Source organism: Poecile atricapillus, chromosome 1 (genome assembly GCF_030490865.1).
Source record: "Poecile atricapillus isolate bPoeAtr1 chromosome 1, bPoeAtr1.hap1, whole genome shotgun sequence".
Lineage (NCBI taxonomy): Eukaryota > Metazoa > Chordata > Aves > Passeriformes > Paridae > Poecile > Poecile atricapillus.
This window is the reverse complement of record NC_081249.1, coordinates 14,358,625-14,384,958: the sequence shown is the minus strand read 5'-3', so window position 1 is coordinate 14,384,958 and position 26,334 is coordinate 14,358,625. Positions and strand designations below refer to the sequence as shown.

The following is a 26,334-nucleotide window of genomic DNA, read 5'->3' as shown; positions in this document are numbered from 1 at the left end:
TGCCCTTGATTTTCAGCACAAAGCTTTTCAAACACCAGTGCCTCGACCTTATTTTCCCCATTTTTGCAGTTTCTACTAGTTTCAAAATACACACGTAATCTCACACTGAATAAACTCTTTCCAAACAGTCTGTGCTAATCTTAACAATGTGATGTCATCCAAACTCCACTGCATTTGTGAAACATGTTTTAATATTCCAGATCTTTTGATCTTGTCTCATAAATCAATCCCTTCATCCCTTTAATTATTTTAATTGCTCTTTTTAAAATTCCCTTCAGTGTAATTTTCCAACAGGAAGATTCCCAAAAATATCCCAGGCATGACCTAGTTAAGTAGTACGCACTGAGTAGTCATGCCAAAGAAGTGGAAGATAGTTGTGTTAGTTCCTTCCTCAGCTATGAGATCCTTCGCACAGAGGCTTAAATTCTGTGGGCTTTGTTTTTATGCTTTTCTGTAAAACTGTAATTTACTGTTTGCTTTCACTCCTACATATTGATATTGCAGGTCTCTTCCTCTTGTTGGATGTTTTCCTACACCTCTACCAAAGTTTCCAAGATGGACCTCTTCTTTTTCTTCCTTTCCACCCTTTTTTGAATTTGTTCATGTTGTTTTGCCAGCTTTCCCTGTTCCACCTAACCCAATGAGCAGCTGCAAAGCCATTTATGGATAATAACTGTCCTTTAAGTCAAAGTTAAAGAAAGACTTCATACTGTTCTTTGTAATGATTCATTAGCCTTTTCAGCTCTTCAGCCCACTATGAAACCATAAAATTCTCATCATATAAAAAAGGACACAGTAAGACCACTGTTCTTTTTTCCATGGCAAATTTAATTAAAAAGATGATGTTTCAACTTTCTCTAAGTGCCAGTCTGAAATGGTTGGCCATAAATTGCAAAACTAATGCCAGGAAAAGATTTGGATGACATACTGATGTTCCTTTTTTTCCCCTGTAAACCAGGAAAGTTGTTCATGTGTATGTAAGGGCATAATTTAGCAAGGCACTTGGCACGTATGAACAAACACATTTGAAGATACTTAGGTGGCAGCATCACTATTACCTTCTTCCAATTATTCCACAATGGAAAGACAATGTAATAGGTTGAACAGAACACAAGGTATTGCTCCCACTGAAGAGAGTAAAAATCAATCCAATAAGCTCCTTTGTGGAATGAGGTAACTGAAATCACTGCAGCAGCCACAAGCAAAGGTGAGAGATGTATGAGATTTTAAAGAGCAGGGATTTTACTGGCTGTCTTGTGGCAGTTGCATGTCTGGAAAAAAAAATGTAGAGAGAGATTGAAGTTGGCAGCAAGGAGGCATTGATTTTGGTTGTTAAAGGAAAAAAAAAAAAAAAAAAAAAGATGGCACTAAGAAAAATCAGAATTCCTGATGGAATGGCAACAAGGATAAACAGACCACCCAAACAGAATTATGTATTCCCCTATAACATCCAGGACTGGATCAAAGACATTGAATGTGAATCTGCAAAGCTGTATATTTTAGCTAATTAATCATAAAACCCCCCCCAGCCTCTCATGCATGAGCTGTGTCAAATGAAGATCATCTGAAGAAAATATAGTTACAACAGACCTGCAGATGTCTGTATATCTTCTGATGCACATTTCCAGTGAATGTTTCTGATTTGCTCAGGGTGCTTGTGTGGAAATATATCTGTTCAAAACAAGGATACTGTAAGTTTGCCCTGGAAAAAAACCTTATTGAAAGTTATGGAAATAATCATGGTAGCGCATTAGATTACACACTAACAATTACTTGTAAATCTCTTCATTTAATTGTGGAATCATGTGGAACCATTGATGCCACGGTATTGTGAAAATCCACTCTCATTCATGCAATAGAATTAAAGGAATTTGCCAGCTGGCAAAGCTCCTAGTAACCGACACAGCCAAACATCTTCTCCTGTTCTTAGCACTGGTGAGGCCACACCTGGAGTCCTGTGTCCAGTTCTGGGCCCCTCAGTTCAGGAAGGACATTGAGGGCCTGAAGCGAGTCCAGAGAAGGACGATGGAGCTGGGGAAGGGTCTGGAGCACAAGTTTGGTGAGGAACAGCAGAGGAAGCTGGAGTTGTTTGGCCTGAAGAAAATGAGACAGAGGTGATCTGCTACCTACAGTTCCCTGAATGGAGACTGTAGACAGATGGGGCCCAGTCTTTTCCACCAGGCAGCCTGCAACAGACGAGATGACACCTGCAGTCTTAAGCTGCACCTGAAGAGATTTAGGTTGGACATTCGGAGGAATTTCTTTACAGATAGTTTAATGGAATGGGCTGCCCAGAGGGGTGGTGGAGTGACCATCCCTGGATGTTTTTAAGGAAAGACTGGATGTGGCACTCAGTGCCATGGTCTAGTTGACACGGTGGTGTTCGGTCACGGGTTGGATCTGATGATTTCAGAGGTCTTTACCAACCTAATTGATTCTGTGATGTGATTCTGTGATCAGTCCTGTAGCAAACTACTTCTGGATACTATTTTTCTGGGCTTGTAATTGCATGTGATTAATGTAATTTGTGGCTTCAGCACGCTGTTTTACTGTTATCCGTTATGAATAAAAGAGACTTTAAACAAAAGGCTTTAAAGACTCCCTGGTGGCGGTTCCTCTGCAGGGAGGGACAGCGGGCCCCTCCGTGCCCACGGCGGGCAGCAGGTGACACACAGAGCCCCAGCGCTGCCGCCGCCGGCAGCGCTCCGCGGTCACCATTAGGTCTCCGGAACACCATTAGGGGATTTCAGGGGGAGGGTACGGGTGAGCCGCTCCCCCGAGGGCTCCGCAGGGCTCTCCGGCCGCGCCGAGCGGGGTCCCTGGGCCCGCCGCTTCCCCCGGCCCGCCCCGGCCCCGCCCCGCCGCGCTCCCCCCCCGCGCCGCCGCCGCAGCCCCCGCGCATATAGGGCCGCTCCGCCGCACGGGCCGCGCCGCCGCCGCCGCTCCAGGCATGGCACAGGGCTCTACCTCACTATGGCAGCAGCAGCAGCGCGGCACAGCACCCTGGACTTCCTGCTCGGCGCCACAGGTAACCAGCCTAGAAGGCGGCGGGGGGGCGCGCACCTTCCCCCCACCCGGTGTCGGTGCCTCGCCGGGGCCGCCGAGGATGAGGCCCGCGCGGGTGCTGCCTCCCCCCTCCGGCCCTTTCCCCGGCGTTCCCGCCGGTCCGTGTTTGTCCCCCGTAGCCGCCCCTGTCCCTGGGCAGGCGGGTGGCTCGCTGCGGCCTCCTGCCTAGAGCGTGAGGGGAACCGGCCGGGCTGGGGCGGACATGTGAGTTCCCCCGGCCCGGGCGTCGCGGCGGCTCCGGGCGGCCTCAGGGCGCTCTTTCCCCGCGGGGCCCGGGGGGGGCGGCCGGGAGGTGCCGAGCCGCAGGGCCGGGGGAAGGGAAGGAGAGCCCGGCTGCTGGCGAGCGGCCGGGCCTGGGTACCCCCGAGGCCGCCCCGGCCCTGCGGCTGCACTGCGCTTGAGGCGGGTGCGACGAACCGGGCTGGCGGCTGCCGCCGAGCGAGGCGCGGCTGCGGTGTCACTGCGGGGCTGCTCGAACCTGGTGCAGGACGCGATTAGCGCTGGAGCGCCGGGCTGTGGCAGGGCCTGACCCCGCGGGTATCTGCAGAGGGCACGTTCGGGCCGGGAGCTGCGGCGACAACCACGTTTCCCGGCGGCCGAGCTGAGTGGAAAGGTTTGATGGGGGAAGGGGGGGAGCTGCCGTGGGCGCCAAAGCGCCTCGCTGAGTGCTGAGCCAGGCCGCGGGCTCGGTGTGGCCTTCCCGCTCCCGGCTCCCGCCCCTGGGCCCGGCTGGCCTCCTGTGTCGAACCCCTTTCTCCTTCCCGCTTTGGTGTGAAGGCAGTTCCCTGCATCTGCAGACAAAATCTGTTAAAAGCTTGGTTTGGGAAAGAGGTTCCTGACCACAGGGGCTTTGCTGCGAGCTGTGCCCTTTGTGGCATTGCTGCATGTGCACTTCGGAGAGCAGGGAGGGGAAGGTGTTACTGCAGTTATTCCCAAAGAGTGTGCTTTAGGATAATGCACTCTGGTTTTCCCAGTGATAACCTTTCAGTTTCTCTTTCACACTAAAGTTTTTTCACGGCAGGTTAGCCACTTTAATGGTGATGGAATGGCAAATGAGATAGTCCTGCTGTATTCCTTGCACCTCGTGCTTGACTCATCTAGTATGAGCAGAATTGGTAAGCTAGACTAGTAAAAACCAGCTTCATAGAAACTAACCAGCACCCACAATGACCTCTTTGCCTCTGTAGTTCCCTGAGCTGCCATGAGTGCAAGAGTTACATCAATATCTGGCTTCTGTAGAAGGGCCAGAATTACCAGGGATAAAGTATGTGTATTGAAAATAAACCATAGGTATGTTAGCTCCTCTATGATATAAAAAGCAATGCTGTTAATTAGAGAACGTGATAAGGATCTTAACTATTGCTTTGATTTTAGGTAGGCTTTTCCACTTGCCTTTACTTTGGAGGACAATCTTTCTCTGACCAAGATGGATGTACCTAAACAGGGATGGGTTGATGTAGAAGTGTTGCTATGTAGATCAAAGGAAGGAAAAAGCATTTTTCTCTTTTTACATTTGTCTCAGCAAAACAGACATCTTCAGTGAGATATGAAGAACTTTATTTTAGCTGTGACAGCTCAGTAATTGGTTTGTAATTTTTGTGGAGTTTTTCCTCTTATCTAGTTTTTATGGTCCAAAGCACAAAGAGTCATCTAAATAGAAAAAAAATGGTGAATGTGTATGTGTAGTTTGTGCTACAGGAATTAAACCTTACAGCTTAATCATAGATTGTCAACTAATTGAGTTTTTTTTCCTCCAAATTAGGTGGACAATTAGACTTCTGAATGGTCTGGAATACCATGAAATGGCATTTAGTATAATGAAATGTGTGGTTTTGGACCTTCAGATCTTGTGAGGATAACATGTTGTTTCTAGGTCTCAGCTAAAGCTGTTGCATCCTTCTCCATTCTGGAGACGGCAGAATCTATAAACTTGGTAAATACACACTCCTTGTTCCTCAAAAGATTAACTGTGTCCTTGTTTTTGACAAATGTTTATTTTTGTATAGGTATTAATGTAACAGAAGTTTCCAGCTTATCATGGATGGGTTAAAAGGGACTTCAAGGGTTATCTACTTCCAACTTCCCTGCCATGGGCAGCTACACCTTGGGCTAGGTTAAGTTGCACTGTACCCCATCCAACCTGGCCTTGAACGCTTTCAGGGATGTGGTATCCACATTCTCTGGGTAGTCTATCCCAATGCCTCACCACCCCCACAATAAAGAATTTTTTCTTAACATCTAACCAAACCCTACTCTCTCTCTGTTTGAAGCCATTCCCCCATATCACTTCAGGCTCTTCTGAAAATGTCTCTCTCCAGCTTTAAGTTCCCTTCAGGTACTGGAAGGCTGTGATTAGGTCACCTCAGAGCCTTCTCTTTTCCAGACCAAACAATCCCAATTCTCCCAGCCTTTCCTTGTAGAAGATATTGTCCATCTCTCGAATCATCTTGGAGGCCTCCTCTGGACTTGCTCCAACAGGTCCATGTCCTTCCTGTGCTGGGACCCCAGAGCTGGAGGCAGCACTGTAGGTGGGGTCTCAGCAGAGGGGCAGAATCCCCTTCCTCACCCTGCTGTCCATAGTGCTTTGGATGAAGCTCAGGACACGGTTTTTTGGGCTGCAAATGCCTGTTGCTGGGTCATGTCCAGCTTCTCACCCACCAGCATCCCCAAGCCCTTCTAGGCATGGGTACTCTTGATCATCCCCAGACTTTGTTGATACAAGGAGTTTCCCAGACCTGGGTGCAGCCCCTGGCACTTGGTCTTACTAAACCTCATCAGATCCCCTTGGATGCCATCCCATCCTTCAGGTGTGGCAACCACACCACTCAGCTTGGTGCCATCTACAACTGATCTCTTTGTCTGTGTCATTAATGAAGGTATTAAATAACTGGTGCCAGTATGGACCCCTGAGGGGCATCTCTTCTTACTGGTGTCCATTGGGACACTGAGCCACTGACCACGACCCTCTAGATGTGACTATCCAACCCTCTTTTTATGCACCAAACAGTTCACCCACTGAGTCCAGCTCTCACCAATTTAGAGAGAAGGATGTTGTGGGGGCTTTTGTCAAAGGCTTTGCAGAGCTCCACATAAATGGCATCTGTACTTTGTAGGAAGGATGTACAATAGTTTGTTTCATTGCAATGCATCTTGAAATAACTGTAAATGGTAATGGTGGGGTTTTTTTTAAGAATCTTCTTGGTCTGAGAGTCACTATACATTATTGAAGTAATCTGTATATCTTTCTCACCGCTCGCTTTTAAGATGGCCACTATCCCAAGGCATCATTGTAATTGTCTACCATCAAGACTGAAGATGATTATGAAGGCTGAGATGTTAATAGTTCTCTGTGTTCTGTTTATTACTTTGCTCTCTGGTATGTATGACTGGTTCTCATCCCTAGTCTTCTGAAGTTCTCTGTGAGTAAAGGATGGAGACTGTTGCTGGCAGGGAGAAGACCCACAGGACACAGCTCTGCATAAGGAAAATTGGATTTTGTCATGTCATACTTGTGCCGCTATCAGCAGCTGCTTGTGCTGCAGAATGCTGTGAGTTCTGGTGGGTTGTTCTCACTGGCTGACTTCCTCAGCACTTTACAAACCCTTTCAATAACAGCCCTGGTTTCTTCAGGCAGTCCAGTTGTCTTGGGGTGTTGGGACTGTGGAGCTTGTAATGTACATTCTTTAGGACTCAAACATACCCAGCAAGGATCTTGAGAATCATAACTCTTTCTTATGTAGTCATTTCTTAGTGTTTGCAGTCATCACTTCTGTAAGGTGGTTGGAAATGCCAGCAATGTCAATAAAAACGTGGATCTGGGGAGTTAGAGAAAACAGGTCCTCTTGTATTGGTTTGAGATGGGGAACACAGTACTGCCTGGGAAATGGGATTGCATGAAATGATTAAAGCCATGTACTTCTGCTAAAAGCTGCCAGGTTTTTTTCAAATTTTTCAATGAATTTTTTGTGTACTACAAAAATCTATATACTAGTCAAAAAATAAAGGCTCTTTTGCCTATGTTTATAACTATTTCCTCTAGTTAGGCATCTCATTAGTTTTTTAAGAATAGTAACAGTCAGTTAAAAGTATAAGTAGGGTGAATCTTTGATAGCTGGATAGCATAGCCTGAGTCTTAGTGATGGTCTTGTCAAGAACTGATTAAATTAGTGACTCCAGAGCTCAGCCCTTTGAACAGAAGTATTTTGCTTATCTGTGACCCTGGAGATAGACACTTTAGCAGGCAAACAGCATGCTGTTCCCTATCCTAAAATACAAGAAGACTACTTCAACATTTATAAAAATGGACACAGCTGGCCTTCTTTAATTTGGACATAGAAAGCTTTAGTTGTGTCTTTTTGTTAGTCAGAAGAGATGAATTTGAGACTCCTCAAGTTACTTAATTTGAGGACTTTCTTATGAAAGTATATAGATATTTGATGCCTTATACCTGTACAGAGTTGATTTTAGATTTACTGTATGTTGTAAATCTGCTTGCACGTGGGTGTTTTTCCATCCGTGAATGTGCCAGCTAAGCTTAGTTTTCTAGGTTGTTGAGTATTGAACTGATTAATGTTCTTCAGGTTTCTCTAAGGGCAGGATGGGAGATAATATGGAGACTTGTGATATTTGTGTTTGCTTCAGAAAGTTGCTTTGAAGGCAAGTTAGTTGGAAATCAGTTTGAATTGTTTCCATGTTTGCTGTTTGGGATTATTGCTAGGGGGATTATACATACTTCATGGTACAGTGGTACAAATTGGTAGTATGGGTTGTGCCCATAATACTCAGGGCCAGGGGACAGATGAGTGAGCTGGTGTAGGAGAGCAGTGATTACCTGAGCTGGCACAGTTACTGCTACAACAAATCCTTAGGAAGCTCTTGGATGAATTAAGCACCCTGAGAATGCTGGGATTGGAGTGAGTACAGGTAGGGCAATGCTTAAATTTTTTAAGAAAAATTTTAGGAATGTGTGTGTGCGCATGATCTGTTTTTCCTCAAATTAATGTTTTCAAGGAGCTAGAAAGAAGGGAATGGGCTGAGCATCCTCTGTCAGTAGCTTTCTTCCTGTCTGCAGGGTTGGGTCTACTGCTCAATTCTGACACAGCAGGGAGGAAAAATCTTAACTATCAGGTGTTTTGAGTTACTCTCCTTAATGCTCTTTCAGTATTGAAGTTTTTACTTAGGCTATCAAATTGTTAAATATTTGAACTGAATGCAGTTAAAATAATATTTTCATTCTTGTCTTTGTTTGGATTGGAAGTCTTAATGTTCTTCATGGAGCAGTACAAAGCTTTTATGTGCTTATTTTTGGCTATGCAGATCTAAACTTTTGAAGGGGGGAGATGACTTGACAAGGTTGTGAGTTTCACACCTTTTTAAAGGCTTTTTGTTGAGTTTCCTTCCTTGAAGAACTAATTAAGAAAATGGGTTTCTGAAAGGGTAATCTCCCAGCAAAAGGAGTGTTCAAGAGAGCTAAATGCTGGGGGTGGTGGGGTGCTGTATTGGCTCTTTCTTGCTATCTCTGAAATCTGTACCCTAATTTCCACCTGGGAAAATGCTGTATGAGTTCAGTTGCTTATGTGTTTTGAACAGTGTCTTGCTGTAGTAAAAACAATTTGGAACTGATGCTGGTTTGTTTTATACAGCAGTTAATTGGCAGTTCTAGATGTTGAAACATTGTTCGTCCCGTACTAAATGTGGAAATAGCAGAGAATGCAGGAAGAGATGATTTGCTTTAAAAACAACTTGTGGTTTCTTTCTCAAGTAAATTAATCTTGTGTATAAAGGAGCAAGAAGATGTCAAGTCCAGTATTAGCTTAAGCCTAAGATTATAAATGAAACTCATCAATAAAAGATTTGAGCACTTACCTATGTAGAGAGTTAATTTTAAATATATGTTCTCTGGTGGGTGCTTTGGTTGCCTGATGTACTAGAGAGGCTAGGGCTTTGTTTTTTCCTATGAGACAGATTTTGCTTTTGTGTCAGGAGCTGGCTGCAGTTAGCTGTAAAAACACATTATGTATATTTGAACTTCTTGTTAGGGAATGGTATCTCTGGTCCTCATAGCTAAATTTGACTGGTTCTGTCAAGTGTTGGATTGTCTGAAGTGCTGAAACATCTGATTGCAGTGATAACATGCAGATGATAGGCTTATCTCCTTACCTTATTGATTTATGGTATGTGAAAAAAATTTGCTGACTCCTTAGCAATGATCTGTATGTGAAGACCATGTAAATAAGGATTAAACAAGACTCAAATGTCTCTGGAGCTTGAGTGTTGGCAACCTTGGCTAAAGGTGTGTTTGCAACTGCAGTTCAGGAATGGGTCTGTTTTGGTTGTGTTTCCTTAGCAGCCTCCGTGAGTGGTGTGGGCTCAGCCTGTGCCTTTGTCTGGGCTGTTGTGAGCCGAGCCCTGCAGGTCTCCACGGTCTAGTTCTGGCAGGCCTGGACTGAGAACTGGCCTGCTGAGTGTCAGGGCACAAATGGGGCTTGTCAGGAGGTGTTAATGCAGGTATTAATAGCTTTCCATTTTTAGCAGCAAGGACTGCTATGAACTCATTCCCTGCTCTTGTTGGTTTCTAGTTTTGAAGATTAAAATGCTTTATGACTGGAACTGTGAAAATATAATTATCTGATTCTCCAGCATGATGTCAAGTTCTCAATGGCTGCTTGCTCAGACATGAAGAAACTGTCACCTGCAAAGGTGAAGGCTAACAGTATGAGATATGTTTTTTTGTGAGGCTCTGGTTTAAGGCTGTAGAATAAATTCTTGCAGGAAATGAAGACTGCTTTTGGCACATCAGCATTTCCCATTTCAGATATGTTTCTCTGACTATGCCTCTTAAATATCAAAATCCTTGAAAGAGTAGGAAAGTATATACGACAAAGTACTGTGCTTAATATTTTTCTAGAAGATGGTCAGGTCATAGGTGATTTTAAAGTGGATTGAAAGATTAAGTGACCAGAAGAGCTGTTATTATTTGGACATGAAGTTCTGTGTGTTTTCTTCTCCACAGCTTTATGTGGAAGGGCTAGAGGTATTTCAACGGATGCCAAGGTTTTAATTGTGAACAGTCTTTGTATGCCAGTTGGTGGACTTCAGTTGTGTGTTACTGGGAGACAAATGAAGTTTGTTAAGGCTTTGAAACTACCTTTGTTGATACTAAGGCTCAAGGGGAGGCCTGTGTTGTTTTGGGTGTTTTTTTGGAGTTAACAGAGAATTGCTTTGTCATCTGTTGTGCCCATTTCCAGAAGATGGACATTTAAAAAGTTAACTGTAGTAGGATGTGTATAATTTCTAGCTGCAATTAGATGCCAGGTATAGGAAAATAGCATATATTTAATTAAAAATGGAGAAAGAAATAATATGTGAATGGGAGAGACTCTAATAGTGTTTGAAAATATGGCCCCTAATGTCTTTCTAGCATCAATGATGGTCTTCTAAAATTTTGCCAAAAGCTAACAAGGGAAAACTCCTCTCACAGGTCTCTGTGGTGGATTCTTCTTAATTTTCCATAATACATGCTGCTGCTGGAACCATCAGGAGTGAGTCTTCAGATACTGATGAATCCAGAAGCAGAGGTACCCTGTCTCTGTGCAGTAAATTAGATTTTTGATAACCCTAATACAGCAAATAAAGTAGAGGAAGGAAAAACAACTTATTAACTTAAGAAAGAATAACTTATTTTAAGTGTTTTTATTCCATTATGGAAGTGGATGGATCTATAGATATCTATAGACCTGTATTTGCTGAAAACTTGCAATCTTCTATGGAATTCTCCCTTGAAAGTGATTAGGGAGCTAATACAAAGGTGGTGGTAGTGCAGGGAAGTAGAACATGTTGAATTCTCCTTTTTGTAGCAGGCTATTGTTAATGCTTTGAGAGCTCATTCTGATCATGGCTGTTTTATCCACAATATCTTGAAGGACACTTGGATGCACAGTGACTCCCCTTGGCTGTGGTGATCACATGGAAGTGCCAGTAAATTCATGCACTTGCTGATGTGACACAGTATAGCTGGATTTGCCTGTAATGGCTATGTAGCTGGAAATCCTTAAAAATAAGAGTGTGAGAGGTGTTCTGTGTAAACTTTTGGAAAAAGTAGCCTTCTACTCTTAACCTTGTGTAATACATAGTGCAATAGAATGAGTGCACTAGGAAATTTGATGATCTGTTTTCTCATGGCTGAATGAGTAGTAATAAATTACTATTTCCACCTGCTTAATCCTCATGCCATACATAATTTGTTGACTTCTGTGTCTAAGTCAACATAATGAGGATAGTCCTCATGGGTGTAAATTGATTGAAAGGAGTAATTTTAGTATAATTTTCTGCTTCCTGTTGTTTTCTACTTTTACAGACCTGGCAAGGACAAAACAAAGGATTTTTCCTGTGTGTATGTTCAGATGGGAGACTTTGAAACCTAATACCCAGAAAGGTGTATGTTGCTAAAGCCAGTTATTCATTTGCATCTGTTTACATGTCAGGAAAAAGCTACCTTTGTTCTGGGCAGTTATGAAAGCAGGGGTCTTGGAGTGTGCTTGGAGGGGTTACTTTCATTCTTGTGAGGCATGGGGTTATTTTGTTGTTGGAGGAAAAGCTTTAGCTTAGGCAACTGTTGGCATTCTGACTCTTGTTGAGCCTGTGATATTACTGTGAAAATTTCTGTAGATAGTCTGTTTCAAACACCAGTGTGCTCTGCCCACTCGTTTTCCATGCAGGCAGATCCTTTTAATTATGACAAAAGAAGTAAAATTCTTAAGTTTTCTAGTTCTAAGAAAAAGATTGCCTTGCAGGAGTTGATGACTAAGTGATAACAAGTTATCTGCTAATTATTGTGTACTGCTCTATCCTCATGTACGATGGAGAGGGGGACCAAGGAGGAGGAGGAGAAGGCGGCAGCTGTTGACTTTCCATAAACTGTTGTGACTTTCAGCTTTTCTCATTTTTTATTTCTGTTTTCTCAAGTGCTAAGGGAATGTAGGACATGGAAAATACATGCATGGGAGCTTGATGCGTCTTCTCCTTGGCTCTGGACTTGTAAAATTTATGGACAATTTTCTCAGTAAACATTTCTGCTGCAGTTTAATACCTCTTAATTCTGCAGTATTTTCATGGTTAAGACTGAGATACAACATTGGCATTGGGAAAATACCTTGGATTAGTCTGTGCATGAGAGATTCCCTGTACACCTGTGGGCCCGGGGACACTAATTCCAGTACGAGGTGGTGGTGGATGGGGCCACCAGTTTGACTTTTGTGGGCTCAGTGCCAGAGCAGTCAGGTGTGCAGCAGTAGAAGGTTGAATGCACCCCCTCCTGCTGCTCTTCATGAGCTGCCCCTGGACCACAGATGGTTAAAAATGAATCTCTTCTGTCAGGTGTGTTCCCTTCATCACTTGTATGTGGTGCCCTCCCACCCTGTCTCTGTATTTCCTTTTCCTGTAAGATTTTTGAAGAGTTTGAGTTGATAGGTAGAGTGCCTGTGTGCAAGGATATCAGACTTGCAAAACACTAGGATTTATTATGTTGAAGCAGCCTAAACAGCTCTGAACTGAAACAATATGCCAGCAGTTCAGGTTGCTATTTACTATTAGCATATTCTGCATCTTGATTCCTAATGTATGCTAACTCTTAAATGTATACTTAATGAAGCACTTAGTTTGATTTGTTTTCTTCAGCTTTCTCTATTGAATATTTAGCTACCAAGGGAAAATTCATCAGATACAGAATCATGTATGAGTGCTTTGATGTGTTCTATTGTTTTGGTTATGCTATATTCTCACTTGTTTAGAAGAAATGATTGAAAATCAGGGTAAGAAAAATTTGAAGTTGGAAGTGGAGTGAATGTTTTCAAATGAGAATTAATCTGTTGCCATAGTTAACTGAAATTTTATTTATCATAGGGCATGAAGAAGTCTTAAGCCAGAATATTTGTAGAGATTAACTGTCTGGCTCAATAGCAGATGACTCCAACACTGAGCTCAAGTATCAGGGTGGAACTAGCCAGTGTGTGTGAGGCCAAGACTTCATGCTTATGGTGGCTCTGGACTTTGCTCTTATGTTCACAGATTACTGTCAAGTACTGACTGCTTTGCTGCTCAGATTCAGAGGAACATCTGCAACTGCTGCAAGTCTTCTCTTTAGATGTGTTGGGGTCCAAAAACATTCTGACTAAACTGGGCATTAACTCTTCTGAAAAATACATGTATTTCAAATCCTGTACATAGTGGGTTTTGTTCCTGTTCTCTAAAGTTGAAACTCTGGGCATTTTTCATTCCTTCTGATAAACAATTATCAAATGCCTAAAACAGTATTTTACACTTGGTACCCAGAGTTTGTTTCTTCCTGAATAACCAAAAAAAAGTAATGACTACTTGAATAAACATTTAGATGTAGATTCAAAGGTGTTCCTATTGTTTCAATCACCATTGTCCTATTTGCTTATCAATGCTTGATAAAAGCATATCTGAGCTTGGAGTGAGGTGGTGACAGGTGGATTTGGGTGAGAGATCCTGAGATGGCTGAAAATTCCTGATGCCTTCAAGCAACCACTTAATGCCTCAAGCATTTTATAAAGGAATCTCCAACTTGGGAGAATTAATTAGCCCTCCAAGGCAAATCTTGTCTAGTATAACTAAAAGGATACCTGGTGAAAGAGCATGTTGTTGTTTTAATATCCTATTAATAGCATAGTAGGGAGATCTTAATCAGGCTTGTGCCTGGGTTCTTAGCAAAGAGCTCTGTGGCTGAGTGATGAGCCATATGTGAGGGGTTGGTACGTTCATGGAGCAGAAAAAGATCAGTGATGATTTGTCCTGGAGTGTCTGCCAAGATGCACCTAGCAGGATTCCTTAAAGCTGTTGAAAATGGACTAAATTCTTTCAGTCTGTTCACTATCTTGCTGCCATCTTGCAGGAGCTGCAGAATGAAGTGCTTTGGGAGTTGGACACTAATTCAGCTTGGGTTTTGTATCATTCTACTCTTGGGCCTGGGAGGGTATGGCATGCATTAGTAAATTATTAGCGTTCTTTAATGTTTTTGTGGGGATGACTTAAGAAGTAAAGGATGGAAATGAACATTTGTTTCGAAAATGATGGGGAAGGTAAAGGAGCTAGGTAAGGAAGCAAATGCTACTGAAGAAGTGGGGACCACGTGTCTGAAGTGACAAAAATTCTTTGTGAATGTACTGGCGCTGGAGCAGCTGCTCTTACCTTTTCCAAAAAGGGCTGATTGATGCCTACCAGAAGCTGCAAATGTAAAGTGAGCATTTCAGAGTTCCTTTGCCAGTGCAAGGCTGCAGAGGTTAGAACCAGTTTAAGAACTGTGGCTCATAGTTATGGCCCCATTTATCTATTCTTTTGATGCCTAATAAACATGTTGGTTTGATTGTTTTCCCACTTATTACTACTGTAACCACGGTTACTGGGAAGACAAGCTGTGTACTCTGAGCCTTAATTATTGCCTGTGCCATGGTAGAACCTGATGCTGGATTGGAAGTCTAAAATCTTACTGGTACAGATGATGCAGATTATTATAGGCAGGTAGGGGAAGGAAGAAGTTTTATGGTGGTAGTGGACTGTGGTGCTCCTGACTAAGAAGGAGCCAGCAGTTAAATAATTCAGTGTGGTCTAACAGAATTTAGTTTTGTTCCATCTATTTGCCTTTAGTTTGCAATATGGAGTTAATGAGTGCGATGAAGAAGGTGAAAAATGAACTTATCTCAGAGCATGCGTTGAGATCAGATAGTATGAGCAATAAGCAAAGCCTTCCAACTTTTAATAAATACCTTTGGCTACTGGGGAATTGGCTTGCTCTTGAGTTTGTATTTGAAGAAAAGTAAATACTCTGTCAGTTACTTCAGTCTGTTTGGTTGAAACATTCAGGGGAAATTCAAGTCTGGGGTTTATAGCTGGGCAAACATAAGTTTCAAGTAATCATATTTTTAGTTTTGCCTACTGTGTAGTTGGATAGAGATGATTGATTGATGAACTTTGATTTATTTGGTATGGATTTTTTTTCAGTTCTTTGTAGCTTGTATAACTCCATTTTATCCTGGAAACTGTTGCTGATTATGTCTGCAGGCTACCTTTACTGGCTTTCAGTGTATATGCATTTTGGGAGCAGGGGTAAAACAAAATAAATACCTTGCGAATCACTCTTTAAGAAAGTCACAATGGGGAAGATTGTGTCTGTGCTGAAGCATTTGGTTGTGAGCTGTGCCTCCATACTATGTCTGTTTCTCTGGTAGAGATACTAAATCCTGGTTACATTGTTGCCATATTGGGTAACCATACTGGCATAATTTTGTGAAGTAGAAGTGATGCTGCTTGCCTTACAGGGACAGCCTGTAGGTTAATGTTTTATTAGGTTTCTTCACTGACACGTCTGTGATAGTCTTTCCAGTTTTGTTCCTGTTCTGCTAAGTTCAGTTTTAGGAGCATCCTCCACTAATTGTGGATTTGTTAACTCAAAAATAAATGGGAAAAACTTGCAACTTGTTATTGAGACACTTACTTGAAGAAATGAAAATTGTTCATTAAAGCTATGTTGTGGGTAACAAAAACCCACAAAAATGTACAGCAAACTTGAGACACCTGAACTTGGCATATTCTGACTGAAGAAATACCTTTATGGACAAATTATCAGCTTGCTTTTGAAGGTAGTTGTACCAGAGTAATGTCAGTTATTTCCAAGTGAGTTTTTGTGTGCTCTTCTGAGAGATCTTTTCCATTTATCATGAATATTTCTACTGGGGACTTGCTCTGGCCTGGATATTAGAAAAAGGATGTTTGTGTAGGGGTAGAGTAGATAGGTTAGCCTTCAATACCTTTGTAGTTATCCAGTATTACAGGTTAACATTTTTTGAGGTTTCTCGTCACTGCTGTGTTTTTTTGAGGGGATTACTGTTTGTATGCTAAGTGATTCTAAAAGTAATTATGTACGTAAAGACTTGTGTGGATTGTGATACAGTATATGATCAATAATAGCCATAATAAAAATGCTCTCATTACATCCATAGTAGATAGTCATTTTTGCTCAGGTGTGAAAACTGATTTAAAAGAAAGTTGTTTGGATACCCATGCACTGAGAAATATCTCTGGGGAGATGAGAATGGGCAGAAGAGAAGATACGTGAAAGAGTGTTGAAATGGTGCTTAAAGAAAAATTAATCCTGGGTGCCAGGAAGAACTTTCCAACCTCTAAAAAAAGGCAGAAGTCACCTGAGTGCAGAATCCTCATTGATTATTTTTTCTCTCTTAATCTTGCAGTTGATTGTAATGCCGTTCTTAAAGCTCTACAGCCCATTTTTCAGGAGCAGGGAATGACAGAAACAGTTCATAACTGGGAAGACCATGGTTATTTAGTAACCTACATCAAAAAAAATGGCAGGTGAGTGGATTTTCTTTTTATTACGCCTCTACTGTCCTTTAAAATATTAATTTCTCCCTCTATTGGACCTCCTGTAGTGCTGACAGGGCAAGCTATCTTATCTTTTTATCAGCCTTGTGTATGAAGTAGCTATGATAAAGCAGAATATTGTTTCTAAGCTGGACTATGTCATCTTGCAGTTTGGATCTCAGGAGGTTGAACTGCTCAGTCTGATCTGTGTCATAGAATGGTGCCTTGGTTTCAGCACTAGTCGTTCCAGATGCAGGACAGCTCAAGTCAGTTCAATGTATTTGTAATTTTTCTGACCATTAAATATGTCTAAATATGTTGGAGTCTAACCTTAGCATGTGAACAATGACAGCTTTGTGTCTGTCTGTATTTACATGCCATTATATGCTTCAAATTCTCAAGCAGCTTCTGAAGTAATTAACAGCATGATAAGGGTGATTGGTGTCATTAGTGACACAAAAGCTGGGTCTGCTGGGACAAATTGATAACCAAAAGTACATTCACTTTATTTCCTGATGCTGCCTCACAGTGTGAGGGTTAGTTGATTATAGTATACATTAATCTGGTCTATTTATAAGTAACTACCATGATTTTATTGTACTTCATTTCTTATAGTTACTTAGTTACCTGTTCGTGACGTAAATGTGGCAGTTGCTGCTTTGTGGTTGCCTGTTTTTTGCTGGTTGGATTTGTTTTGTTTGATGGTTTGTTTCTGTTTGTTTGATTGGGATTTTTTTGTGGGGGTTTTTACACCCAAACTAAGGTAACAAGTAAATGGATATGAGTAGTTCTATGTTTATCATTTTCAGTTGTGATTTATGAAGTTTTTAGTATATTTCACTTAGCTTTTCAAATGTGGCACTGGCTTTTTCTGCTCAAAATTATTTTGATTTTCTGCTTGATGTGCCTAGAAAAACCTGTTAGTTGTATCTTGCTTTTGTACAGCCTTGTTTTTTCTGTCTTTAGTTACATCTGATTTTATATTCTTCCTGAATAATTTGATCAACATTGCAGTTCTGGTAACCTTTTGTCTCCGAGTTGGTGAAAAGATAGCAAAGTTGGTAATTTTCTACTCTGGTCCTTGCCTTCCCCTCTATTGAGTTAAGCTTTCATCTAATTCTCATAAAAAGATAATATCAAGGTTCTACAAACTCTGAAAAAATAAAAGATAATATACCTAGAAGTAAAAAGAAGTTAGACGATTAAAAGGTTTGGTATATTTGATTACATGGCCTCATGTTGCTTTCCTGAATTTCCTTGAGTTTTAGAGGGGCATGAGATGTGAATTCTTAAACTTTTTCTCTTTGTGAATTCATGTGATTGTTCCCCTTAAGATGACAGCCTCTTCTAAAGGTGCACTTTCAGAGTTGAATTGTCTTTTGATCTGTTCCAGGAACTTCCTAGAAAACAGGCTATTGTTACATAACTTTCCCAGGAGATAAGTGAACTGGCACCTGGAAGCATCACTGAGAAAGGTTCTTATAAAAACCTAAATTTAAAAATATCTGACTTGATTGCTCTTGTTACACAGTCAGCTGAACAGATGTGCAGGAGAACTTTCTGTATGTTTTAGGACCTCAGCAGTTTTGTTTCCCCTGGTTATAGAAAAAGCCTAAATACTTTTTTTTTGTAAAGTAGCCCTAAACAGTGTATTTCTGATAATATAGTTTGCATTTCTGTTTGATGTAGTTTCAGTTAACTTAAACAAATGAGGTTGTAAACCCATAAAACCCAACAGACTGGACAGTTAAAAGCCTTGCAAAATGAACACATTTCACAAGTAGTATGAATGAACTGCATAGCATATGGAGGATTTCATACTGACTAAATAGGCTTTAATACCAGTAAATTTGTCTGCAAATTCTTAGTGCCCTGAAATATCATACATTTTTAGTTAGCCTAAAAATATTACCTGACACAACTGGGAAGAAACTAGGCAGGACGTTCAGATTTTTCCTCTTCTTTCCCTGCAAAACAGTGAGTGTGCTGAATTTCCAGCAACAACTTGTGGCAAAACTTGGAAAAAAGAGTTGTGGTGGAGGGATAGGTATGTCCTGAGCAGCTCTTGTAAGGATGGCTGGCTGCAACCTTTCACAGTTCCCTAGAAGGAGAGATGGAGTGGGTGCTGTGAATAAGGGTTTTGTGAGCATGTGCACACAAACATGTTTTTAGCCAGCCAAAGGTGACTGAGCCATTGCAAGACAGAGATGTGCAGTTGATGTAACAAGCTGGGTGCTAATCCCTGGGAAAAATGAGATAGTAATATGTTGCTAAACAGTATCTACACTCCAAAGTTTGCTGAGATAACCCCCATAACCTGCAGGGTGCCCCATGCTGCAGTCTGTGGAATTGTGGGCACTACTGTTGACAAAATTCTCTGACAAAGCTACCATGTGAACAGCCCCATAGAGGGCTGCGTTGGTTGAACAAATTGGAGCTGATTTGGGGATTAAGACATGCTTTCCTGTTGTCATTACCAAAGCAACAGATACCTGTTTTCCTTTGTCCAAAGCTAAGCAAGCAGAAGTCATATGTGGCAGCTCTACCTAGTCCATTTACTTTGTGATTTGTTCTGACAAAGAAACTAATTGAAGGAGGTTCAGCTCAAGACATTTACTAATAGGCTTGTCAACACAAAGCTCTGGAGTGGGGCAGGGAATGGCTCACTTGAGCCACTCAAGTTCTGCTGTGAAGTGGTGGAGATGGATGCATTCTTCTGTGCTTTGCCAGCCCCTTTGCCCAAACACTGCTTGGGAAACAGTAGCATGTGCCATAGTGGCAGTCTGTCTCTTGAGTTTTGAGGTCCCAGCAGTCTTGTTTTTCTGAGCTTTGTGTTTTTAGATTCCTTCTAGAATGGTTTGAAGGGTCACATTAAGCAGCATGCTTTTACTGAAATGTCACTATCTTGGACTAAACAGTTAAAAGTTAGGTTTAAAACATGTGAAGCTTTTATCTTATTTAATGTCTATGTGACTTCATACAGAGTCATGGTGCCCAGTATATTTCAGTAGATTGAGAAGTGTTGTTACATCTAAGTTAAGGAATAAAATCGGTGAAACTAATCTTTGGAAATGGATATATTCTCAACTAATACTTTATTTTAATCTCATTACTGCTTGTGAACAGGTAGCCTTTTATTATACTCCATAGAGCTGTGAGACTTTTTTCCTTGTGCATCTACACTCCTTCTCTTGTCATGTTCCAGCTTGAAGTTCTTCAAAAACCCCCAAAACCTGAAACTTGAGTCATTGTTTTTACAGTAGAAGAGTGTCTTTTAGAAAAGACTTCCCATATACACATATCCATTTTTAAGTTCAGTATCTAAATTCTTGTTTATGGAAGTATAATCCTACTGGCATTTGACTTCCCTGTTCACAGCAGTGCAAGCCTTACCCAGTTGAATTTGGCTTGTATGTCACAGAGATGCTGATAAATGTGTTAACACTGTGAAGGGAGAGGGGGGTGTGCTTACTTTCTTCCTTTCTTTGTTAGTCTTTTGCTAATCACTCTATATGCTAGACAGCATATTTTAAAGCACCAGGATGAACATTCCTCAGCTCTTTGTTTCAGGCTACAATGTTGTAGTTGCCTGTGGAGTGACCCAGAGTGTAAAAATGGGCTGAAGAATAGGAAGCAGTTGGTAGGAATCAGCAACAGCTACCATGGTAGTATTCATTGGTTTAATTATCTTATTCTGTAAAACCAGAACTGGACCAATGGTATAATGAAGAAATGTATTTGCCTAGCTTCTTAAGGTCCCTCAAGTACTTTGTAATTAAGGTGAAGAAGAATTTTAAAAAAGTGTTTTAGTGAAACAATGTAATGCCATTTTTAAAAATTTTGTTTTCCTCGTATAAACAAATTTCTATTTCTTCCCTCATTGACAGGTAATGCTTTTAGTGGCAGCTGTTTTTGAAATACTTAAACTCTTCCATTTTATAGTGTCAGCAGATAAAAGCTTAGATGGGTAAAGAGGAGTTTGTAGGTACCTGTCTGTCTATCCAGTGTTATTCTCTGGGTGTGGTGGTTTGGGAAATCCTTTCTTGGGTATGTGGGATTGCAATATTTTGTACTCTGCAGTACAAGTAACTAAGGTAGGATGGTACATTTTGGGTTAGAATATTTTGATCTCTGCTTCCTAGTTCTGTTTCTAGCCGTTATTTTTGATTTGTGGAGTTTGGAATTATTTGTTGACATCTGATGTTTCCTGATGTTCAGATGCTAAGATGCGGCACTCAGTAGAATTGCCTGTAGCTGACACCTGTTTGCATAGAAGCACAAAAAGCTTGAGTACTGCCTTGGAGGATGTGACAGATATGCAGGTGCAGCACCAAGTGGAGTTCTTACAGTGGGGGCTGCTTTTCAGATGCAGATTTCCTTGCCAGATGGAAAGGAAGAGGATACCTCCTCACTGAACCCTTTTTTCCCTCTTGCTGCTTTTATGAAAACACATGGCAAAAGTGTGGCAGGTGGTTTGTTTTTTAAAACAGGTATATTTTTCAGAAAGATGAGAAAGGAGGGGCTAATTTTGAAGCAAACTTTGTTTTCCCCCTCATTTGGATTTTAAAGTAATCTTTCCTATGTTTTCATAGGTAGAAAGTAGAAACTATTCTCATTGTTTTAAAGAACCCTCTTCCACACATTAAAAGAGCTGCTGCTGATAAAAACCTGCGTTCATATATGTTCTGCCAAGCAGACAAATGTCAAGTGACAAAAGCCAGCACAGCCTTTGCAGTCTGCTGACTGAAGCTAGCAACTCTTTTGTGAGTTCAGCTTTGGCCTACCACTGCTGCCTTAATACTACTTAATACTGGACTGTTCACTTTTTTTGAGTACACTTGTACCGTTACAGGCATTTTAGCTTATTTTAGGTGTCTGTTTTCATCCATATAACTTACAGCCAAGGTATAATCAACCTTGACCTGTATTACTGTTGAGAATTTTTAATTTCATTCAAGTTGGTATTTTTTAAATCAAAAGCTAGCTGAGAATGTCAGCCAGAAACTTGGAACTTGAATTTTTGTCCCATTACACAGCCTGCTGCCTGCCTTTCATCTCTTCCCCCTTGCCCTAGGTGTCAGGACCCTGCTATTCTGCTAGAGGTGACAATTGGATGAAATGGATGGTTCTACAGTGCAGTTCTGTCTCTAATCTAATGCTGTCATATCACTTAAAAATCTGAAGTTGTGTACCTTTACTGTCAGAGCAACTCTCCTCTCTGCCTCTCCTGCCTCCCACCTCAAAGCAGGGACAGGAACATCCCCTACTGAGGCTCTCATAGAGTCACAGAGGAAGTAAAGATGTCAGCTGTCAAATCTTATGACAGCTACATGATTCTTCTAGGAAATTAATTAAAAAGAGAACTCGAGTAGTGGGATAGTCAATCTGTTGCTTATTTGTGCCAAAAACAACTCCCAGAATATGGAAATAAACTGATAAAAAGTTTTTCTAACAATGAAAATATTTCTGACACCACACCAGTTTTCAGGGGATCAAATTACAGAGCTGTCTTATGAGCTGCATATACATATTTCTGTCTGTAGTGCCACAGCTCTGAGGGCCTATGGACTTCACCCTTTTCACTGTGAACGGTTGTGTCCAGAACCTGCTGGAGTGACCAGTACATTCATCTAAGTTCTGCTCTTTTGTCTTTCTCTCCTTTAAAAAAACACCAAACCTTCATGTAAACAGAATCCTGGTAGGCTTTTGTGTTCCCAAGTTAAAAACCTGTGTCGGAGGACACCTAGTGGGGAAGGTCTGGGATGGAGGGAGGGTTGCTCCAAGGTGGTGACAGTCTGTGGGCTCTGGGGGTGTGTGTGTAGTAAATAGAAAGGCCTTTTCTTCCTGGGGGCAAGACCTGTCTGCAAAGTCTTGAGGAAAGACTCAGGCTGCCCAAATTCATCCTCTGAAGAGAACTGGGTGACAGTAGTAACATGTCAGAGCTGCAGATCACTGCTGTTCTAAAACCATCAAGGTGTTTTTGTTCTTGAATTGCTTTAGTCAGTTTCATAATTTGGTTATTTTACAGTTACCAGAAGTTATCTTCAGATAGCACAGAATATTCAGGGTTTTATTTCTGACTGAAGCTGAGGGCTGAAGGTCCCAGCACCACAGAGGAGCTGGTATTCCTACTGAGGCTGACATTTTGCAAAAGGTGCTCTGGAAGAGACAGAAAAGGTGGGAGTGGTGGGGAGATGAAAGGCCATATAAACTTTGTCACAACAAGAGTAGGTTTGAGTTTTCGTTTGGGGCTGAGTGGGATGATAAGAGCAGGAAGGCAAAGAATGGAGCATTCAGAGAATGATACAGCTTTATCTGCAGTTTCTGTGTTGTATTAGTGCATTTCTGTCCCTGAATACTCTTCTTTCTTTGTTCAAGCATTCCTGTTCTCATCCCCATGTCTGCTCTTTTTTTCCAGCCTGTATTTTTTTCCTCTACTTCCTTTATGTAATCCCCTTGTAGCCTTTCTGTTTCTTTTTGTTTTCTCCCTAGAATGGTAAGGATATTGCCTGTGCTACAGTGTTATTTTGTGTCCTTCCCCACTGCCCTTCGTTCTTGTATTCTTTGTTGCAAGTTCTCGAAGATTCCCTGTTTGATCACCTCGTGTACTTAGCACGGTGAAGCTTTGGTCTTTAAATGTTCCCCTAGTAGGAGTTTTATTGACTTTAATTTGTATTCATCAATGAGAGTTTGCTGCTGCAATTTCTTTGCCAGTCAAAGCTGTGGTTTGCTCCAGGATGCGTATTGTTTCTCACAGATTTTTATTCAGCTTTGACTGTGACCAGAGTCTCTGGATAGTTACCAAAAAAAAATTAAAAAAAAACCAACCAAAAGAATCAAACCACCACCCCACCCGCCTGCAAAACAGTACAGATAAACACCTCCAGAAGTGAAAAGGAAAATATAGGGGAAGGAAAGTGTCCAGCTTTTTAGTGTTTTCTTAAGGCTTATTTTCGATTAAAAAGCCCAAACTAACACACCTGTTCTAGCAGGCCTTATAGACTAGCAAGCAGCATATTCTCATTGTACCATAGTTATTGTGGCTTAAGCACCCTGTTTCACTGCCTTGCTTCCTACTGGTTTTATTAGCTGTGTAGTGATAGGCAAGTTATTGCAACTCTGCTGTTAGTGACTTGCAGAGGAAGATTTGAGCAGCATTGCCACCAGTTACAGGTGCTGGGGAAAAATATATTCATTCTCAATTTTGGTATAACTTGTTTTAGATTTTCTTTCCTTACTGTGATTTTTGATAATAAATTTGTCATCACTGTCTCTGTTGTAGTTTTGCCAATTTGAGAATTCACCCTCATGGATTAGTGCTGGTGGATCTGCAGAGCTACAATGATGACATGAAAGGAAGAGAAGAAGTTGATCAGGTATGGGTGCTGCTTACCTTATTAGGATTACCTAACTGTGTGGGGAGCCCCTTTTTTTTCAGGTCTGTCAAAATCTATTGTGGTAGAAGATTAAAAATATTGAAGTCAGTTGTGCACACATGAATGTATGAATGCACATACTCTTCAGCAAGTACTGGGCCTCATGTTTTTTGTAAAAGTTGTCAAGATATACAGCAGGCTTGGTTAGGGCTTGGGTCTCTTCAGCTACCCAGGGCAGTGAAGGAGGACATGAGATGCTCAGTCTGCAACCTGCTGTATTAGTGTAAGACTTCTTTGTATTCTCTGTTCTGAGAGATGAGGAGTCTCCATACTCAATCTTTTGCCCCATGGAGAAAAAGAATTTCATCTTCCCTGGCATGAAGTCTCTGGACATTGAATATTGCAGGAAAAGAGGCCACTGTTGTAGCAGGAATGGAACTTTAAAGGGTTCTCATGTTCCCTCTGGCTGTGTTATCTTGAACAGCTAAGTGCAGTGATGACAGCTGCTGAAATGTGCACATTCTTGCTAGTAACAAGGCTGAGGAGGCCGGCTAGTTATTCATGGGCTTCTGGTGTTCCATTTCAAAGCCTTTTCATATCAGGTGCTATGTTTTATTGATTCCAGGTAGAGTATTTTAACAGATATTTTGCATTAAGTGCTGATCTACAAATTCCACCTCTTGCTATTTTTTTCAGCTTCTAAACAAAGTAGAAGAAAGAATGAAAGAATTGTTTCATAGTAACATAAAAAGGGTGAAACGGTAAGTTTGTACCTCTGCTTCTGTATATGGCTTGTCTGCCTAGTTACTAGAGATAATAAACAAATTATGCTTTGCTGTAATGCAGTGAATAGCCTGGAGTATGAAGGTATGGAAGGGATGTTTTTTTTAGTTTCTTGAGATGATTGCATGAAATAGTGAGAGAAGATGCAATGTGGAAGCAGGAGCAGACTGCTCTGAAAGGGCTGGGCAGCCAGGGGTGGCAGAGGAATAGGTCAGGGTATAAACTGTACCCTATGGGCCACATCCCACAGCTCGTGGAGAAGGTGAGCTCTGATGATGGTGCCCAGGATCAGAGCCAGCCCTGTGGCTGGCTGTAGTGCTGAGGCATCTCTGATCACGAACTGGGTGTCAAGGATTGGCAAAAGACTTGGGCGGGTGGGGATAGAGCTGCAATGCAGCTCTGGCACATGGACCAGGGGTGAGGATTAGAGCAAGTCCATAGAGAAGACTTTGTCCTGACAAGGTTTCCTGAGGCTCTTTCACATCTCTGCCTCTGCTGTGCTTCATGGTGCTCACTGTGGGCATGTGTGGTTTAGGGACCTGCCAAGAAGATAGATATGTTTTGTAGCAAATTTTTATAATTAAACTTAAGGATGGAGACTTTAAGCCCTTTGTCAGCTTGGATTATTCAAGCCTTTGTGTTAAAATTTAAGGACTCAAATTACAGTTCATGGCCTGGTGCTGAAATAGCTTTCATACTAGACATGGTTTGTTGTCTTTGTGGTGGCTGTCTGGCAGTGACTGATACCTTGAAGCCAGGGAGCACTTACTGTAGGCACTGGACGTGGTAGAAAGTGCAGCAGGTACTTGAAGGAACATAAAAGTGAAAATGGGTCAAGAAAAGTAAAAAGCAAGTGTGAAATCAAGAAGGCTCAGTAAAGCCAGGGAGCAAATGTTTTTTTTCCCATACAAAATGGGAAAACATTTAAGCAGTACTATGGCAGACTGTAGATATGAAAGTTATGAGACCACAAGTAAAATGGTAGTAATTTGAAAAGTGATATTATACTTGCATATTGTTATTTCTGTTTTACAATTGTATGTAGAACAGAATAGTTATCTTACTTCAACCTGGTAAAACCTCACAAAAGGTGTGCAGTGTATGAACATTGATGATCTTGCATCTGTGCTTATGGAGGAGAAGCTTTCTGAGGTTGTTTTGGTACTGAAATGATAAAGGGAGTTTGTGGAATCCCTGTGATAGGAATTTCTTAACAACAGGTCAGGATAACATCTGCATGGAGTGGTCTAGATCTTTTGGTTACCTTAGTATAGGAAGATGAACCTCCTAAAACAGTGCATCTAGCATGGAACTTGTCACATGCTTCTCATTGTCTTTTTTTTCCTTGTTTTTGGTTTGTGTGGTTTGTTTTGTTGGGTGGTTTTTTGTTTGATTTTTTGGGTTCTTTTAATTTGTTTTGCATCGTTTTGGTGTCAGCTGCACACATGCAGCTGCAGTAGGATGAACGTAGCTGGGGAGAAGCTTTTCATGCCTTTTTGTTGTAGTAAGGCAGGGTTGCTCTTGCTCCCACCGTGTGCCGCCATCTGGCGGCTCGCTGGGGGTAGGAAGCGTTTCTGGAATGTTGTTCGCGAATCACTAAAGAATTAAGAAGCTTGTCTGTGTCTGGTCTTCTGCTGCAGCCTCCTGGAAAAAAACCCAACCCTTTAATTCTTTGAAGTGTGTGTGGGAGGTCTGATGAACTCTGTGCCTGCAC

The 26,334-nt window shown here is 41.6% G+C and overlaps 1 protein-coding gene and 1 long non-coding RNA gene across 6 annotated transcripts in view; one reads left to right on the top strand and one right to left on the bottom strand.

Moving 5' to 3' along the window:
- Window positions 1–745: 745 nt before the first annotated feature.
- On the bottom strand, window positions 746–3,107 carry LOC131584744 (uncharacterized). Of its 3 annotated transcripts, none has more exons than XR_009278794.1 (4): window positions 2,968–3,070; window positions 1,774–2,094; window positions 1,591–1,671; window positions 746–1,271 (listed from the first exon to the last, which is right to left on the bottom strand). It is a non-coding gene; the product is annotated as an uncharacterized LOC131584744 (long non-coding RNA). The 3 variants fall into 3 exon arrangements; XR_009278796.1 differs by having other exon boundaries at window positions 1,948–2,094; XR_009278793.1 differs by lacking the exon at window positions 1,774–2,094 and having other exon boundaries at window positions 750–1,271; window positions 2,968–3,107.
- The window catches only part of SMS (spermine synthase), a 45,823-nt gene continuing 22,383 nt past the window's right edge, over window positions 2,895–26,334 (top strand). For 2 of the 3 annotated variants that reach the window (XM_058850139.1, XM_058850130.1), the window contains exons 1-4: window positions 2,895–3,028; window positions 16,332–16,452; window positions 23,744–23,837; window positions 24,534–24,598. In XM_058850139.1, coding sequence (XP_058706122.1) covers window positions 2,974–3,028; window positions 16,332–16,452; window positions 23,744–23,837; window positions 24,534–24,598 — 335 coding nt within the window. In that variant the 5' untranslated portion in view covers window positions 2,895–2,973. Of the gene's footprint in view, window positions 3,029–3,530; window positions 3,680–16,331; window positions 16,453–23,743; window positions 23,838–24,533; window positions 24,599–26,334 lie in introns of those variants that run through there. The other variant, XM_058850147.1, reaches the window with a different exon arrangement.